This window comes from Lissotriton helveticus, chromosome 8 (assembly GCF_964261635.1).
Source record: "Lissotriton helveticus chromosome 8, aLisHel1.1, whole genome shotgun sequence".
In the NCBI taxonomy this organism is placed as follows: Eukaryota; Metazoa; Chordata; class Amphibia; order Caudata; family Salamandridae; genus Lissotriton; species Lissotriton helveticus.
The window spans coordinates 1,040,173,367-1,040,192,183 of record NC_136069.1 but is presented as its reverse complement, the minus strand read 5'-3'; the positions used below and the strand labels follow the sequence as shown (position 1 = coordinate 1,040,192,183).

The window sequence follows — 18,817 nt, the reverse complement described above, 5'->3', positions numbered from 1 at the left end:
ATGTAACAGGTTCCCTCCCAATCGAGGGGCAGACGAACATATGCGGTCTGACCACAAACAAAATAAGAATGACGTGAAGCTTTGAAAATAGATTTCCTACTGTCACTATACTTGATAATAGTAGTACAATCACTATGGCCTACATGTACGGAACCATTATTTCGGACACATAATTCACCTTTGACTGGTAATACTGACATAGAGGGTAAGTCTGGAGTAGAATCAGACTGAACATTCAGGACCATAAAATTCGAAGAATAATTACCCAAATTATAAACTTCATTTTCTAGATCTAACCCTGTTCTGTGGGGAAGACCTTGTTTGTCTGGAAAACATGTACTGTTTAGAAAAGACATATCTGTTGAGGATGACGTTAACGTGGACCATGCTCCACACGAACCATTATGTGAAAATGGATAAGGAAACAGTGGCAGAACTCCCTTCGGTGTCTGGAAAGGGGGGAGTCGACCACACACCCAACAATTAGTGGCATTGCTGGTCTGGTGTGAATAATGTAACATGCGGATAAAGGAATTATTACGCATAGCAAGACGATATGAGAGTTCATGAGGAGGCAGATCACTAAACGTGTGCTCTACTGTAGCATTAGCAGACTTATTTACATAAGAAACTGGAAAACACAAATAAAATGCATAACTTGTGCAGGTAATCATAAGGCTGAGATATAGCAGAAAACATAAAATAATAGTGCAACTTTTAGAGTTCTCACTAACTCTCTCTCTGTGGGGGTCTATTATATACATGTCAGAAACCGGTCTAACCGTTTCACCTAGGGGAGGACTTAGACAATCAAACTGGCTGACTTATTTTACTAGACCTTAATTTTTTCTTATACTCCTGCTGCGGAGTTTTCTCTAACAGGGAGGAATCTGTATCATTGTCTTTTGCGGGACAGTCCTTGAGAATAGTACTTTGGCAGTTTTTAAAATCCTCGGAAATGTTCTTGGAAACAGTCTTTAGTCCGTAAAACTTTTTCACATGAGACAGGTGGACCCAGCCCTTCCTGCCTTCCAGCTTGACGGCAGTACGGGTGGCCAGGAGGACCTGCTTGGGTTCTTTCCAGCGAGGCTCCAGCGGACTTGAACGATCAAAATTCCGGACAAGAACCATGCATCCGGGAACGATTTCATGCGGTGCCACCTCGGTATTGTCTGGAAATGCGGCGGCAACCTGTGAACGACAAGAATGTAGGGCAGACATCAAGGAAGCTAGGTAATCTGTCAGCATATTACTTGAAACATCGGTAATACTTCGGGGTCTAGGTGTACCCCACATGTTAGGGGGGCGGCCGAATACGACCTCGTACGGGGACAGACCTGATCTGGAATGTGCGACCATGCGCATATAAAACAAAGCGACTGGCAGAGCTACCAGCCAGTTCACACCTTTCTCTTTACATACTTTTGCAATTCGAATTTTCAGGGTCTGATTATGTCTCTCTACGAGACCGGCTGCTTCAGGATGGCGTACACAATGGAACTTCCACTGGTACCCTAACAAAAGGGAGATGTGTTTCATGAGCTCAGATGAGAATGGCTGGCCGTTGTCAGAATATACGACCCTAGGGAGTCCATAGCGGGGGAAGAATTCACGAACCAACTGCTTGGCAGTGGTCGTGGCTGTGTAATCTGGGACTGGATATGCTTCTGTCCATCTGGATAAAGCGCATACAACTACAAGGACATACTTGAAACCTCGACATCGCTCCATCTGAATATAATCCATTTGGAGGACTTCAAAAGGGTGGTCAGGAGGCTGGAATCCCCCTTGTTCCACCGGGACACTTTTACCTGGATTAAACTGGCAACATATCATACAGGTACGGACCTTCTGCTTGGCTGCAGCTCGTAAATGCTTGTTGAACCAAATGTTCTGGATACTATCTAACATAGCTTTTTCTCCTAAATGTGCAGGACTATGTGCGGTATTGATAATGACTTGAACCATAGAGTCGGGGAGAAACCATGTGGCTTTTCCCTTCGTTACCCATCCCTGATCTGTCTGGACCCCTCCTTGTTCGGACCATTTCTTGATTTCATCGGGAGTAGCATGTAACTGGATATCTATGACATCTTGAGTGGGGTCCTTAACTGTCATACAGGTAGTCAGATCTGGAGTATGTGTCTGTGTCGGATTAACTGAAATGTCTGGAGTCTGTGCTGTAAGCTTGGCTGTGCGATCTGCTAGATCATTACCTTGAGAAATAGTGTCAGTAACTTTCGTATGTGCTTTGCACTTCATGATAGCAATAGATGTCGGTAAGTGTATGGCATCTAACAGAGCTTGAATAAGGAGACCATGCTGAATCTTGGTTCCATGAGAAGTCATGAAACCTCTCTCCTGCCAGAGCACTCCAAAGTCGTGTACGACTCCGAATGCGTAACGTGAATCTGTGTAAACATTGACTTTCAGGTTCTTAGCATATATGCAGGCTTGTGTCAGAGCGACTAGCTCTGCTGCTTGAGCGGACAGAGTGTCAATACGATGTGTCTCTATAACTTCAGTGTCTGTAGTCACTGCATACGCTGCTACTAGTTCTCCTGTACTTGTTCTCATACATGAACCATCCACATAAAGTGTCAGGTCGGGATCTGGTAATGGAATATCTGTCAGATCTTGTCTTGGCTTAGTCATAGTGTTAACTACTTCCACACAGTCGTGTGTGGCAGGATTCGAAGTAACTGACAGTAACAGTGTAGCAGGATTTAGAACGTTGCAGCGTCTGATTTCTATGTGTGGCTGGAACAGTGTCAGTTCATAACCTGTTAAACGTGCAATTGTCAAGTGCTGAGTCTGTGTTCGGTTTAAAAGAACTTCCACGGAGTGTGGAACTTGTACTGTCAAGGAATGTCCTAATACTATGGAATCACTTTGTCTGATAGCTAGTGCTGAGGCTGCAACTGACTTGAGGCACGCAGGCAGAGCCTGGGCTACAGGATCTAGTGTGCTCGAAAAATAAGCACAGGGCTTGTATTGTCCTGCTTGATCTTGTGTGAGAACAGATAATGCTGTACCTTCACGTTCAGTGACGAAAAGTGTAAAAGGCTTACTGTAGTTCGGTGTAGCTAGAACTGGAGCTTGACATAAGGCTTTCTTTAACTCATTGAAACTAAGTGTATGTTCAGATGTCCAAGGGAGGACAGTCGATACGGCTGCCTCCTGTGTCGTTAACTGTATCAGTGGCTTGGCTAGAAATGCATACTGAGGAATCCATTGTCTGCAGTAAGAAGTGAGGCCGATAAAAGCACGCACCTCCTTCTGTGTCTTGGGCTGAGGAAGACTCGCTATTAACTGGATACGGTCAGGTGTCAACTGCCTACCCCTCTTGGACAGTAAGTGGCCTAAATAGATCACTTGCTGGACACAGAATTGAAGCTTCGAAGGGGACACCTTGTGCCCCATCTCGGCTAAGAAATACAAGACTGTAAGGGATGCTCGCTCGCAAGCACGTTCAGAACGGGCTGTGATCAGTAGATCATCGACATACTGGAGCAGGGCAGTGTCAGTTGGCATGTGAATATTGTCTAGTTGTCTCTTAAGTGCTTGACTGTAAATACTAGGGCTTTCTGTGAAACCTTGAGGAGCTCGTGTGAATTTATAGCTCCTTCCATTTAAACAAAATCCGAAAAGAAACTGGCTGTCTGGATGAATGGGGACACTGAAAAACGCGTTCTTGAGGTCTATGACTGTAAAAAATGAGGCTTCAGAATCAATGGCTGTCAGTAGGGAAGAGATATCAGGGACAACTGGGTACTGGGGAATAACACATTTATTGAGTTCTCGAAGGTCAATCACTAATCGATATACTGGGGGTGCATTTGGATCAGTACGTTTCATGACTGGAATGATCGGAGAATTACATACATTGGAGTCAGTTTCTACAACTACTCCTTGAGCGATGAGTTCGTCAATAATTTTGGATAAGGCTGTTACAGCCTCAGGTGGCAATCTGTACTGTCTGATTTGTGGTAACACTACACCTGGCTTGAGAGTCACACGATGGGGTGTGATTTGCATATAACCTACATCAGTTGGACCTTGCGCCCATAAATGCTGTGGAACATTGGACAATCTCGGATCAAAATCTCGTAATACATAGTGACCCTTGAAGTCACGTAAAAACAAGCGTATTCCCTCGGGGGAACAACATATGACTGCACCTAATTCTTTCAGTGTTTTAATACCTAACAGATTTTCTGGACATGACTTCGTAAGTAACAGATCAGTAGTGCGGGACAATGGACCTACTTCTAGAGTAACTGGCTTAGATATCTCGTTTACAATAGGCTTTCCTGAAAATCCAAGGGAAACATTTCTAGAGCCTGAGAGCGGAGCCCCTGGAACCTCGTCGTGACTAATGGTGGTCCTACTTGCCCCTGTATCAATCAGAAACTTTCTGTCTTTCCCTAATACTTGACTGTGAACATAGGGACCTTCTTGATCTACAGGTATCTCGATGAGAGGCAAGCCTACCTCCCTCTCTAGGCTGTTTCATGAATATGGCTGATACTCTGGATACTCGGACTGTGCATACTGGTACATCTGCTGTGTAACATGCTGTGTTGCAGCAATAGGCTGCGGTGCTGGAACTGTCTGTTGTGCATTCTGTGGCTGAGAAGCCTGTGAAACTTGTTCTTGTCTAGGCGGACGTGGTCTTTCTTTAGTCTTACCGGTAGCTATGTTGTGTTTCAGAACTGCACACTCGTTTATATAATGACCTGGCTGTTTACAATAATTGCATGTCCCTTTAACGGGAGCTGCAGGATGACTGACTTGATTCGTACCCCTCTTCTGACTGTCTTGAGGAACAGATTGTGCAACTAGTACTTTCATTTTCGTGTCTTTCATACGTTTTCTTTCATGATCTTGTTCTTCTCTGATTCTATTCTGGTGATACTGAAGCATCTGAAGCATTTGGGACGGGGTATTAGCTTGCCAGGTACTTTCGACTTTCAAAACTCGATTTTTAACTTGTGGACTTGAATTCTCGACTAATTTAGTAACAAAAAGATGAGGGTATGACTCGCTACTTGTCTTGAGGCCACTGTTAATACTAAAGCATTTCTCAAATCTAGAATAAAAATCACTAGTGTCTTCGTCTTGTTTCTGTTTACAGGCTGAGATTGCATCCCAGTCTTCCTTTTTAGTGGCTAATAATCTTGGCAAAACTTGTATTAACAGTTCTAGTAATTCTTTACATTTCTCTCCTAGACCGGTACCTGGTACTCGTATCTTATCTTCAGCTTCTAGAACTGCCCAATCGATCTTTTTCTCTCCCACCTCCCATTCTTTTTCCTTGAGTTTTTCATATACCCCTGCGGGCAACAGGACTTTTAACATTTTAATTATATCTGGATACGTGTATTCTCCCATACGGAGCATGTCTTTTAATTCTCGGTGGAACCCTGCTGGATCTTTGTCATGACAGGGAATTAATTTCTTCATCTCTAAGAGTTCCATCTTTGTAATCGGAGTGTAAACAAACACTTGTTGCATTTCACCATCCGCTGTCCTAACTGGGTGTACTTCTCGTAACGGATTCTGTCTGTCTATGTAAAAGGGTTTACTTTCTGGGGGTGAGACATGAACAAAATGCGGGTTCAAAAACGTTCTATATTTGTGGCGCTGTTCTAGAATAACACTAATTAAATCGGTACCTAGACCTTTCCATCTATACTGGAGTAACTCGTTCAGGACATCGTGTAACGGACCTGGATCAGAATGTTGACCCTCATACAGAGTAATGAGGTGCTGGATCATATACATACCCACCAGTCGTTGCTCGGCTGGGGGCAGTTTCAGAAACATTTGAGCCACTATTTCATCTGGAAAAGTGGTAGAATCAGTAATCCATCGGACTGCTGATCGGGCTAGTTCTTGTTCATGCATAGTACTTAACTCACTGTAACCGATTCGTGATTTCAGAATGTGATCGGTAGCTTGAAATAATTGTTCTAGAGAACCTTGTTCTGGTGCTGGATGAGGAACAGTTTTCTTGTAATCTAGACGTGAATGTCGGTCGGAGAGTCTAGTTCTACCTACGTACGCTATTCTAGTGGGATTCTCGTCGTCTACCTCTTCAGTAGAAGAGTCATTTTCTTTCTCGCTTACTAGTGCTTCTTTGCGTTTCTCGTGTAACCTTATTATTTCTTTACGAATTTTCTTGTACATACTCTCTATACTACTGATGGTTCTGTGCTTACCCTCGGCTATATTATCACTCCACCTTGTCAGGGTTCTCATTTCGGCCGGATCTTTGGTCGGATAATCTTGTTCCCTTATTAAACAATTAATCAGAAACTTTAATAACATGAGCTGGATCTCAGCTTTCCTTTGAGACATGGCTTCGCCAATACTTTCTGGATCATCCCCTGTACGGATGAAACGATATATTCTGTCTAGATCTTCTTTCATATTCGGTAGGGTGTCCAAATACCCGGTCACCCGTCTTACACGGATGGAATATATAACTGTACTATCATCACCTGCAACTGGATCATAGCGGCATTCAGTAAGGGCTCGTCGGATTTCTGCAACGGACTTATATTTGGGCGTACGCTGTAACGCACGTTCATGTAACTCGACTAACGTTACACGTTGGTGTGGCGGCGGGGTACCAGGAGGACCTCCTCCTGCGGCCCCTAAACTAGAATCGTCGACTGATACTCTTCGTGCTGGCGCGGTGGGAAATTGTAATGTGGGCTGGACCGGGGGTACCGTAGCAGGTACTCCGGTGACTGGAGGAGCAGGATTTACATTATTTACAGGAGCTGGCGGAACAGGATTTGCATATTCTGGGACTGTGTCGTCCAAATAGGACGAAATAAAAATATCAGCTGCGGTCGGTTTGTGACGTAGCTTGATCGGAACTAATGGTGGCGGAAAATTACTGGATGCCTCCGGGGTTGCTTTTGGCAAGCCCTCGGTAAGAAGAGGGTACATACCCTTAATAAGGGCATTCCTCTGTCTGTCTGACTGTTCGGTTTTAACTCGTTCACCTATCTCGATTAGTTCCCTTTCTTGGGCTCGTTCTAAGGATTCTCTACTTAGTTCTGACTTTCTGATTTCTTTTTCGGTTCTTTTATGAGATTCTTTGCGCCATAACTCGATGGCATCTTTCTGTGACTGTCTGGCTTTCTTTTTCCATAATGCTTCTTCTACTCGCATGATGCACTCGGCATCCCACGTACCTGATACGGGCCATCTATACTTTTCTTCTAACTCTTTGGTGTACTCCACCCATAAATCTAGATATAATATGGCACTTATGCCATGCTTTTGATACATAAAGTGACCTGGACTGTCCCTAGGCGGGACAGGAACTGCTGCTTCTAACAGACCTTTTCTAGTTTTCAACTGACGTAGTTTGGAAAATAAGGGCATGACTGAACTGTAATCTAGACACAATACAATACACAATGAACACGATAATTACACCACTTTCATACCACGACATTAAAAATACATGAAGAACATTTAAAATAACAGTTCGAACAGAATACTACCTGGAATACTGAAAACAGAATACATGAATCTTCTCGAGAACAGAACTGACTAGAACAGAAACTAGATGCACTGCTAAAACAGTACGAAACTTACCGGTCTCGTAAAGAGACACGTCAGGACCCGCATCCACCGAAGTGGACACTTCGTTTTGGGTCTGTGTACCACCAAAACCCACGGACCAGAGTCAATAAGATTGACCCTGTCTAGATACTACCCCAGCAACGGTACTCACCGGGCAGCAAGAACGGAAGGCCTCGGACTGAACTGGACTGCTTCGACGCCGGACGGACGAACTTCGGACTTCAGTTACGGGTGGGCCTCCGGATACCTCGGACCTTGGACTCTCGGCTTGGGCTCTGGTCGGGACTCGCCGCGTTCCTCCACCGCCTCGTCTGGATGCTGGACCGCAATTTGTCTCCTCCGTGGGCCTGAGGGAATACTTGAAGCAGAAATATCTGCACGTGCACGGTATGGTTCCGTCACGGCTGCAGAGGATCAGGGGGCATACGTGGCTTCACCGGCGCGTGGGGAAAGGGCAAGTCCCTGTTCGGGCGCCATTATGTGGTATATAAATAAATAATACCGGATCTAGGTTTGACTGGACATAGCAATAACAGATAGCTCAATAAATAAGAGTCAAGATTCGAGGTAGTAGGAGTTTGCAGGTTTAATACAGCATAAAGGACAGGAACAGGACAACCTGCACGGGAACAGGATGGCAGGGCCCTGCAGGGGGGACAGGGAATGAGCGCGCTAGGGAAAAGGAATCGGCGTAACATTTAATAACAGTACACAAGCATATATACTAAAACAGTTGCATTACAGTGAATACAGTAGGCGGAGCAGTGGGTGTGGTCAATAGCAGTCGCGAAAGATAAGGGTGAAAGTAGGTGTAACAAGAGGCGTATACATAGACATGTGATGTAAACGTAACAGAATATGTCATAAATGGGGCGGAAACATGGAGGGGGCTACCTAAGGAGCCGGGACCTCTAACCTAATGGTGCGCGCAAACTGACAATGACGTGTTACTAGGGAGAAGCTGGGGGCTATGACTTCTGCGCTAAGAGCAGAGACTGAAGTCTGGAAAGTCAGGGCGACATGTACCTAAACCCTATCTAGTATCTAATGTTTAGAGGACATGTTGATATAAACTAAGAGTCAGGAGGGGAGAGGCTAACAGACTCTAAGACTGGAGCATGCATTATTCTACATGTAGTGCATGTTGAAGAATATTAAATGACCATTAATACAGTATTTCTCTTACATGGAGACGTAAAGGCTAGACGATGACTGAAACTATTGATGTGATTCAGTAGCTTAGGAATGCAGAGAAGGAGGGCTGGACTGATAACTAGAATCATAACATACTCTTGGCAGACTCGTGGGCAGAGCCAGGCCGAGCCGGGCACTGCGAGGCAGGAAGTAAGTGAAGGGTCGAGGATACAGGTGGGGGCTGTATCGCTCCTCAGCGAGGGTTCAGGAGACAGGAGGTGAATCTGGTGTCCGGGCCCTTTTTCAGGCCTAGAAACAGGGACTTTTCAATGAAATAACGTGCACACTGAGAAACGTGGCAACGTAACCTTACATAGGCCTAATACTCGTAGTTTTCACGAGAACTGGAAACTAGCATACTAGAGATGGACACAACTGTAATTGCGTCTTTAATCGAACATGGGGGATACATATGCATATTAATCATGCACACATAACATAAGATGGGGGACACGTAGGGACACAGAACATGGCAAAATTTACTTTTCCACAACTGACTGCCCTCTGCTTAAAGAATTCTGGGACAGTATGTTTCAACTGGTATTGGTGCAGCTAGGGTTCGAAATCTGGAAGTGATTCAGCAGGATATTATCACATCTTCTCAAAGCAACACAAAGTATTTATTTTTCCTCTGCTTAATGTTGTCACATTATAGAGACTACACCATACAGTTCACAGTTTCTTCCTGTTTCACAGCGCCGGTTTGTCATTGGCGGAAGTGTCTATTTTATCCTGGAAGCCGGAGATCATTGCACAGTTGACAGTTCGCAGTGGCCTCCTGTATCTGATTCACAACCACGGCCGGACTGGGAACAGCAACCAGCCCAGGCAATCTGCTCAACCGGCCTGGTTGCGTGTTTGTGGGGGGGCTGGCTAGTAAGAAGTACCACTGCCGCTTTTGTCACAGGGGGAACACTGCTGCAAAACCGGCACCCAGTAACAAAACTGGCCCCCACCCTTCCGGCTCACCGGGAAAACACCTGGTGCCCACTACAGCCAGCCCGGCCCTGTTGACCGCTCTCCTGCTAGAGGTGACATTCGGAGAAGCTTGGAGAAGGGCACCTGCATTGATGATATATGTTACTGACCAAAATAAGGAAGTTGGGGAAAGGCAGGGCATCTTGGAGTTTAGATTCCTCAGTATGAAGACCATGATGACAATTATGTCAGACCAGAGTAGGAGGAAATAGTTGCATACCATGATGTTTAATATTTGGGAGAATATGATGTTAAGGCTGTGATTGGCTGTCTGATGAGGATGGTTCCTTTTGTCGACCACTCCTTGGGCATATGCATCCGAATTGGTTGTCTGCTGTGACTTTTAAGACGTCCAAGGGGTAATAAGTACATTTTAGATGTGAAGGGTGATTATGCCAGATCAAGAAGGTGTGTACTCGTGGCGCAAGTGTAATAGGATTCTGGTCCATTGATACACTTTACAAGCGACATTCAAAGCACGTGAAGCGGAGGCCAGGTAACTTGCACAGAATTACTTTTGGTGATGATAAGGAGGTTAGGGGAAACAGCCTGGGATAGTGCTATCGATGTTGCTAGAGTGCTTGACTGTTGGAGAGAGCTCTTGTGAAGTTTGTTGAAAATTCAAGAGTAGGGCCTGACTTCGGTGAAGAGGAACCGGGGGCGGGGGTACAAGGTTTCGAGCAGCACTTGTCTTTTTGAGAGAATATGTAGAAAAAGTCAGCTCAGGCAGACCCTTTGACCTGTCTGCTGAGGTGGACTGACTGATGGCAGATTCGTTTGCTGAGCTGCTGGGTTTCCGATTTAGCGGGGATCAGTATTGGTGGTAGACTTGACTAAGTCCCCCAAAGCTGGTTGTGTAGATCTCAAGAGAGTACAGTGAGGACACTGAGTCACAGTGGATAGAGTCCCTCTCAACAATGGGTGATGCAATTGTTGGCCAAGAGGTGTTGGCGGGACACTTGGACAAATGTTTGGATAAATGCAAGGATTGATTGAAAGCTCTAAGTTCCTTGTAGGCATATACTATAACATTAATAGTGTTGAGGATAGTAAAAATCAACCTACAAAGCACATGTTTTGTTTGTAATGATTGAAACTGTTTCACTGCTGGTAGGTTTGGGGGATTCAGGTGGAATATTCAGATATGAGTGCCTTTACCCAAGATGGTAAGTCAGGAGTGCTGAAGAGAGGTTTTGTTTTTCACAGTCTTTATAGTGGTCAGAAATAAGAGTTTATGGTTCTGAGTGACAATGCCCTTTGTGATGTTTAAACTTGGTCCTTCTGTGCTTCACCTTACTGGCCAAATAAAATCAAAACATGTTACCCTTGCTTTGATTTGGTAGCTTTGGTGGATTGTGGGTAAGACGTCTGGCGACACAGGCCGTGACAAATAGGTGAGTTGGCCTTTGGGTGTTCAGAAGCTACTGCCTGGTTTGAGTGCTTGAGAGTGTTAAGCCTATTAGGCTGTTAATTAGATATACCTATGATTGCATTTAATGGGTATGTTGAAATTTTTATTTTCATGGCTTGTGATGGTGCTTTCTCACTTATAATTAGTCTTGGGGGGACATGTACCTTTATTTAGACTGTACAAGGCAGACCATGTGAGAGTTTGTTCGTGATTGCAAAGTGCCTGATTGGTCTCATGTTTAGGCTTTCAAGTATGATCTTTCTGTGTGTTGAGTACCTGGTTCCCTAAGAACTTTGATTCCTGGTCTCCAAAATCTAAGTTTGGAAATTGGAATGAGAAGTAGGTAGATTGGATATTGCGTGGTGTTCTTAATTGTATAGAACTGAAAGTGTTTTGTATTTTTTAAACACGCATTTTAAAATAACAGTAAGATCAACCATCATTTAGTCATTTTAGGTAATCTATTTGCATACCATCCGTAATGTATTTTATGGTGATGCCTGTATGCCGCTAGTGCCTGTATTTAATTTATGTGCCACATTCAGTCCTTCTTCGCTTTCTACATTAGGTTTAGCAAAAGGGAACTCTCCCACGAAGGACACAACCTGTGTTTTAAGGATGTCATGTAATTACATTTTCCAGAGGGTCACTATATATGTGCACCTGGGCTGAGAGGGGTTGTTTAGTGAAGAGCATTGCCAGGCAAACTGCTGAGCCCAGAGGCTTCAATGATTGGTGTCAGTACTTTTCAAAGGTTGTAGGTCATCCAATGCCCTTCATAGTTTCCGATGAGGGAGAAAATTAGTGACTAAAAATTGGCTGGCTGCAACATTCCAGACAATCAAAAGTGAGCGTAGGGAGTCAATTGGGGCAGAGCCCCAAAAGAGGAAGAAAGCATCCTGAGGTAGTGGGACTATCGCGACTGCCTGGCGTGTCCGTGATATGTGGCATAATGACCGTGTGGGTATGGGAACTGTCGGTGATAAGGCAGATCCTAAGGCAGCATGGGGAGGGAGAGTGAGGCCCTAACTAGAACAAAATGTAACAAAGCCTACTATATTTAGTGACATACAGCATTGGCGAGTAGTGCCCAAATGGGATGGTAAGTCTGGATGGCGTCTTCTAAGGCCGCAGAAAGCAAGGGAGAGCGGCACTGGTAAGCCATAAATTCCAGCTGTTAGGAGCAGGGGCACTGAAATGAAGGATGAGGAATGTGGAAGGAGAGCCATGGCAATATAAGAGCTACACTGTGCTAATCTATTTGAACAAAGTGCTATCTGACTGAATGCCAGCTGAGGCACCGGGGAGAGTCGGACAAAAGGCCACTGGTAAACAGAATTGCCCTGCTCTCAGGATCCAGCCTCTCTCCCTCGGTAGTGCCAGTTGGCTACTAAGTTGAGATCAACATGTGAAACTCAGGCTGTCACAAGCTAGCTTGGTGAAGGATCTGACCAGTTTGGGAATTGATGGATGCAGCAGGAGGGCGCAGATGAAAGACAGAAAATGCAAATTACTATGCATTTGGAAGACTGCCCTGGTGGGCCAGGAACAGCCATACGCCGTTCTCAGGGCTGTGGAGAATAAAGAACTGGTTAAAGCGGACCAGAAATGGTGTTCTAGTTGAGGCTGCCTGTCTGGGCCATGAATCATACTGTGCCACCATCTTTTCTTAGAGCAGAGGCTCTGGTCTTATGGTCTAGTATTATTTTGAGCCATCAAGCTTTCTTCCATGCTGAGTATTGTCTACAGTTGATCATGTGTTATTGTCTCGTCCTGCTACAATTGTTATTGTCTACAGTTGATAAAACCCAACACAAATTGTTTAATCTGCATGCCTCTAAAGCTCTCAGCTTTATGCTGAAGTATTCAACAAGCAAGTGTATGGCTCTTTGCAAGGGGTGAAATGCCCCTAGTTTTGCCCAGTTCGAGGGAGCTTTCTTTATTTTCCATCTTGTTGGTAAAGTGTGGATATAGTGTTGTAATTCTCTCTCTCCATCACTTTAAGAGCCAGCCTTTTCTGCAGGTTATTGGTGGAGACATGGGTGAGGAGCATTACCACAGAAAAGGAGATTGTGCAGGCATAATAGCCTAGACTTTGGAGGGGAAGGGGCAAGGAGCTGCAACAGTAGTGAGGCATTGATGTGGAGGAATTAAGCAAAGTGATGTGGAGTTGAGGTAAATCAGTTAAACACAGGAAGGAGTTTTACTGTGAAGGGTGACAGGGTCCTAATGTTTCCCCTTTGAATTGTTATGCATATTGTATTGACTTTAACAAAAGTTCTGACAGGAGAAGATCCTTGTTGAAAAGACCCTAAATTACAGTGGCATCTACAGGGGGTTGGAGGGCATGCAAAATAAAATAAGAATTAATAAATAAATTATCTGAACGTGACGTACACCTCTCCGGTCCTCTTCTGACTACCGGAACTGGATGCAGCAACTCCCTTGAACAATCAGGACGCTGCTCTCATGCAGCATGAGAGCAGCGCCCTGGTTGGAGAGAGTGGCCTCAATCGGCGCTCCTCAGCGTTCCAGAGACTTGCACTTGCTCTAACGCAATTGTCTCGAGAAAGCTGGGTTAGAGATGTTTAAAAAGTGTGCATGTGTGGCTGGCCGTCACAAGGCGGCGGCCAAAATGACGTGTGCACTTTAAACAAGTGCAAGGACAGCCCACCCTCCTCCCTGCCGCTGTCACTTAGCAGAACCACTAATGCTCTGCTCTGGACAGGGATAAAAAATAAAATGGTAATAAATAACCATTTTATTTTTCAGGGTTGTTGGGGATTTTAAGTGGGGCGATGCTCCTCTGCTCCACCGAAGGAGCCATCCCAGCTAAATTATTTAAAGAACCCTTCCTTGACAACCACGAGGCTCTGTATGCTCCTTCTCACTCTTATCCATCTCCTGAATAGTTAGCCCTATCTTATGTTCCGTTCAAACTTTGAAATATTTAATCAAATTGAGCAGCTTAGGTGTTGTTGACTTGGATATCACTTATTGGCACATCAGATTACTGCTGGCAGCAATCACACCTGTACATTGGTCACTGCTGGATGCAAGCCTGTAAACTTTGGATTTTTGCAGTTACGGCAAAACAGATTTTTTTCATATTAATGTGTTTTGCAGGTGCAAAGGATGCCACCGGCTCAGAGAGTGATGGTGGTGATTCGAGCAGCACAAAATCAGATGGGGCCAATGGGACATTGACGGGTGAAAGAAACCAGCCCAAGAAGATCCGAGGATTTGGCTTTGGGGATATTTTTAAAGATCGACCAATCAAGCTGAGGCCAAGGTCCATAGAGGTAGACAACGACATGCTTCCACCTGAAAAGGTATGTGCTTATTTCTTAGTATTACATTTAAGGTGGTTGAAAATGTCTGTGTATTCTTAACCACTTGACCACGGCGCAAATTCCACCGCGGTGCTGAGGAAATAGAGAGTGGGCGGGGTTCGGACGGCCGGGGGCCTTCCTCCGCACACGCCCACCGTGACGCGTGATGGCTCCCGGCCATCACGCGCACGCAAGCGGTTAAAGACTCTAATGCCATTTGTTCTAAATTTTTATTTTTTAATAGCTCTTTACTTTTTGAAGAAGCAACCCTCATCTTACGCACAGACATACAATTTGTGATATCTTGGCCAGTGCTTTGAACCCAGTTGCACATGTGCTCCCATACAAAATGATTCAGTTTTGCTTCATGCCTGTTAAGACTGGCAGTGCTCAATTGTAATGCTGTGCTTCTCTGGGGCATTAGGGGGTGACTTGACTAAATAAGGGACTTGTATGGTATGGCCAAGGCTTAATTTGAGACGGTGGGGGCCACCAGCACATGCTTATGGATAACAGCATTTTTCCACATCATATGTTTATTGAGTGCAAGAGAGAGATAACACAAAGATTGTAAAGACGGAAAAACAGGCAGTGGCGTAACAAAAGCCCCCACAGCACAGGTGTGGAGGAGGGGCCTGATCTCAGGGGACCCCCTTCGATACTGGCAGGTACCTGGCCTGAGAGTTCCAGACTTTGCATGGGGAGGTCCATCAAGTTTCGGTTAGCCACTGGGGCAGGCACTGCCTGTAGTGGATTGAAGAGGCATGAGGTAGATTTAAGGCTACTAGCCTTGGTGTTTGGCACACTGAGATTAAATTGCACTGGTTGCAGGCTTCCGAGCAGAGCTTGGGTGCCGGCACACTTTCTTTTCACAAATTAAGCATTGGGTATGGCGCTATGAAAGCATCACCACTAGGCACATTCTGCAGCCAATTGCACCTAGAGTTCAAAAAGAAAGGTCTAAAGGGTGCTTTTCCAAAGGCAAGATGGTTGAGCTGGGTTAGGATTATCGTGATGCTGTGTTCTGTAACTTTGGTACAGACAGTGTGAAACGAGCCAGAGTAGAGGTCAGTGGATCTTGAGTAGGTTTCAATGAGACTAACACAAGGAGCAGATGTAACAGATGGTTTGCATTTCCATTATTATAAATCACAAATGCCAGCAAACCTTAGAAGTGAGCATCTCCTCCGGTGTAGGCCGTCTTAGCCCCTGCCTGGACAAATTGCTGAGAGTACATCTGAGGAGAGAAGAAAGCTGATTTTTATCATTCTGGCCAAACAAATGTTTTTAGGCCTTTGATTTTACTAAAAATATTATATCTATCTATATCTATCTATATCTATATACATCTATTCATAGAGACTGTCGACCATCCCTCTTCAGTTGTGTCATTTACAGTTTTGTTACGCCCATTTACAGGATATAGCAAGGGAAAATGGGTCGACCCACCTCAGTCACTGACTAACGTCTCTGTGATTTCAGTCACTGGCTGAAGGCCTTCTGCACTTCTCAAAGAGCACATCCTCACAAAGTAGTTTCATTCAGTACCAAGGACTGCTATGATGAAGTGTGCTTTGTGACAGCAACATTTTTTCTGCCTTGAGCCAATGTTTATTTTATATATTGGCAGGGCCCGATAGTTCCTCAGAAATTAAGTTTAACACAAACGAAGACAAAAAAAGAATTGATAAAGCCGAATGGTTGACAGCCAACACCAGGCATGTTCGCTTTGCCAGTGCTTTTGGCAGATGAGTTGTTGTTTTTTAGAAGCCACACAAGAGGTTCTTTAAAAGTGGCAGGTAACATAAGGTATTTTTTTAAATTACAAATTATAGTTAGTAAAGCAGGCGTTAGGTCAGATTTTCCTAAAAAAGAACATGTTTTGTAGGACTCTACCACGTTCAACAATGTCACATTCTGTTTCTGCTCCCAAAGTTTTCATGAGGCCATTCATGCAGTGCAACATACCAGTGCAAATAATATGGTTTCTCATTTCCACAACAAAAGGACATTCTCCAGTATCTTTTATTTAAATTGACTTCTAGAGACATATCCAAAAGGCTGTTTCCAATTAACTTCAGTTGCTAGGCCTTTTGGAAATCCAGTTTCTCAGATTTTGAATCCCTGCATTTCTACCCCTTTTTTCCATTCCTAGAAACATCCATAAATCAAATCCCAACACGACTATTTGTTTTTTTTCTATTAGGATCTAGGGTGTACACCTCACTCCAGGTCTTTAGCAACACTATCTCCAGTCGTGAGCACTTGACCCTCAAGTCATTGTTTTTCCAGATGTGTTAGTCAAATTAGTTCAAAGAGAGCAAAGCAAGTCTGCAACATCCCGAATGCATTAAGTTATCCCCAGAGGCCCAGGACCGGACACTGTGTCTGGAATGACCTGGAGGATGGTGGTCATCCTAGGAGAATCTCCAAATTGATTGGTTATTAGTTTCACAAGAAGACCAGAGGGCATGGACTGAACCGGCTTCCTATCCAATGTGTATCAATGGATTCTCACTGGTTTACTTCTGTGAATCCTAGTAGTCTAGCAATGTATTAATCTTATTGAATAAATAAATGTAGTGTGATACATTTCCATGCCAATGTTACATATATAAATGATACTCCTTTGTCTACTTATGTTACTCAGAGATTGAGATCTCTGAATACCAAATCTTGTAGCTATGTACATAATGCAAAGCATAAAAGTGGCATCCAGCCATAAAATACAATAAAATAGAGAAATAAAATTGATGGAACAAAATGGAAAGAGAAGGAGAATGATCTGAAAACTAAAAGAGGGAGAAAGCTGAAATAAAAAAGTGCAAGAATGAGATAAGGAGAAGTGTAGGGTGATGGAAGGAAGAGGCACCAAATGGAATCAAGACTCTGCAGCGTTGGTACCCGGCAACCCAGTTATTCATCAGAAACAGTCACATCTCTTAAGAGCATTTTTGGGCCCTTGCAACTATATATTTTTGCAAATGAATCGCTGTGAGTAAGCATGCAGGTGTTGAGTCTATGAGATTGGGACTTCGACTAAGCCTGTTGAGAGCTTACTGAGCTGTTGTGTGTAAATTTAGTTAGATTGTAAACCTTGTGCTTGTTACAAATGTCAACTACCTGCCACAGGGCCACCAGCTTTGATGAAGATCAGATACAGCAGCAAATGTGCTGGAAGAGGGATACATGCTTACCAGATTATTTATAGTATGCTAGTTCTATCATGTTATCCAAATGCTTTGTATTCCTTTTTAGCCTAATTTGTGGCATTCATGCACCAGGGGGTGGAAATGTAATCAGTGGTGGCTCCTCCGTTAAGGCGGAGCTGCGTTGCCACTCAGGAGAAATAAAATTATAATAAAACCATGTTATTATCATTTTATTTTTCAATACTGGCTCTGTTGTGTTTCTTTTAGGTGGGGTGCAGTGCGGGGCTGACTGGGCTGCGCACATAGCAGGGAGAGGAGTGGTGAGCACTTTCTAAGTGTGCATGATGGTTTGACTGGCCGTCTTGGGCCGGCCAAACAGACATGCGCACTTCGCACGTTCTCTACCCGGGTGTATTGCACTGCTGGGTGGAGAATATGCAAAAGTTCCCACTACCTGATGGCCCGCCAAACCAGGCCACTCATACCAATCATGACGCTGCTGAGGAATCCAGTGCTCACTTGGTTTGCACATGCCAATGTTTGGACTATGCACTTTGCACTTTATTGAAACCTCTATTTTTAAAATATGGCATACGCACCTGCGCAAATGCCATGAAATTTCTCTTTAATTTGGAGACTGCAATTGAACGGGTCAGATTAGCGAAATTTGCACATCAGGTGTAAGAACTTTTAAGTAAATACTCAAACAAGGACTAAAATTAGATAGTAGTTTTAATCTAGTGTTTCTCACTGCTTTACCTCCCCATTGCTACTTCCCACCTGCTTCTCTGTTCGCCCCACTACCCTTTTTTTAATTTTTAGTTTTTTGGAAGGTTGCAGCACCAAATTGCTGCCTTCCGCCTTACAGAAAAGCTTTTTTCAAGCTACTCCAGTTTAATTTTTTTAATTTACTCGTTCATGTTGGATTGGTAAAAACAAATGGCAAGTGTGTCTTTTTGCAGAAGTGCATATGCATGGGGATGCATGCACATTCTTACCAAATGTCGTGGGTCCCACAAGTGGTCTTGCCATTGCATATCTACTTTTTCTTTTGTTTTTGCTTTGGCCAATGCTGCACAGCATCTGCAACAAATGCTTTTTGCTGGTGCGAAACAGCATGAACTAAAAGTATTGGCAATATG

At 44.2% G+C, this 18,817-nt stretch overlaps 1 protein-coding gene across 8 annotated transcripts in view; it reads left to right on the top strand.

Moving 5' to 3' along the window:
* Positions 1-18,817, top strand: part of SH3KBP1 (SH3 domain containing kinase binding protein 1) — a 1,542,178-nt gene that overhangs the window by 983,326 nt on the left and 540,035 nt on the right. For all 8 annotated transcript variants that reach the window (XR_013599915.1, XR_013599916.1, XM_078657888.1 and 5 more), the window contains one exon: positions 14,318-14,523. Coding sequence is in view for 6 of the 8 variants with exons in the window: in XM_078657888.1 (XP_078514014.1) it covers positions 14,318-14,523 (206 nt within the window). In the remaining 2 variants the exon portion in view is untranslated. The remainder of the gene's footprint in view (positions 1-14,317; positions 14,524-18,817) is intronic.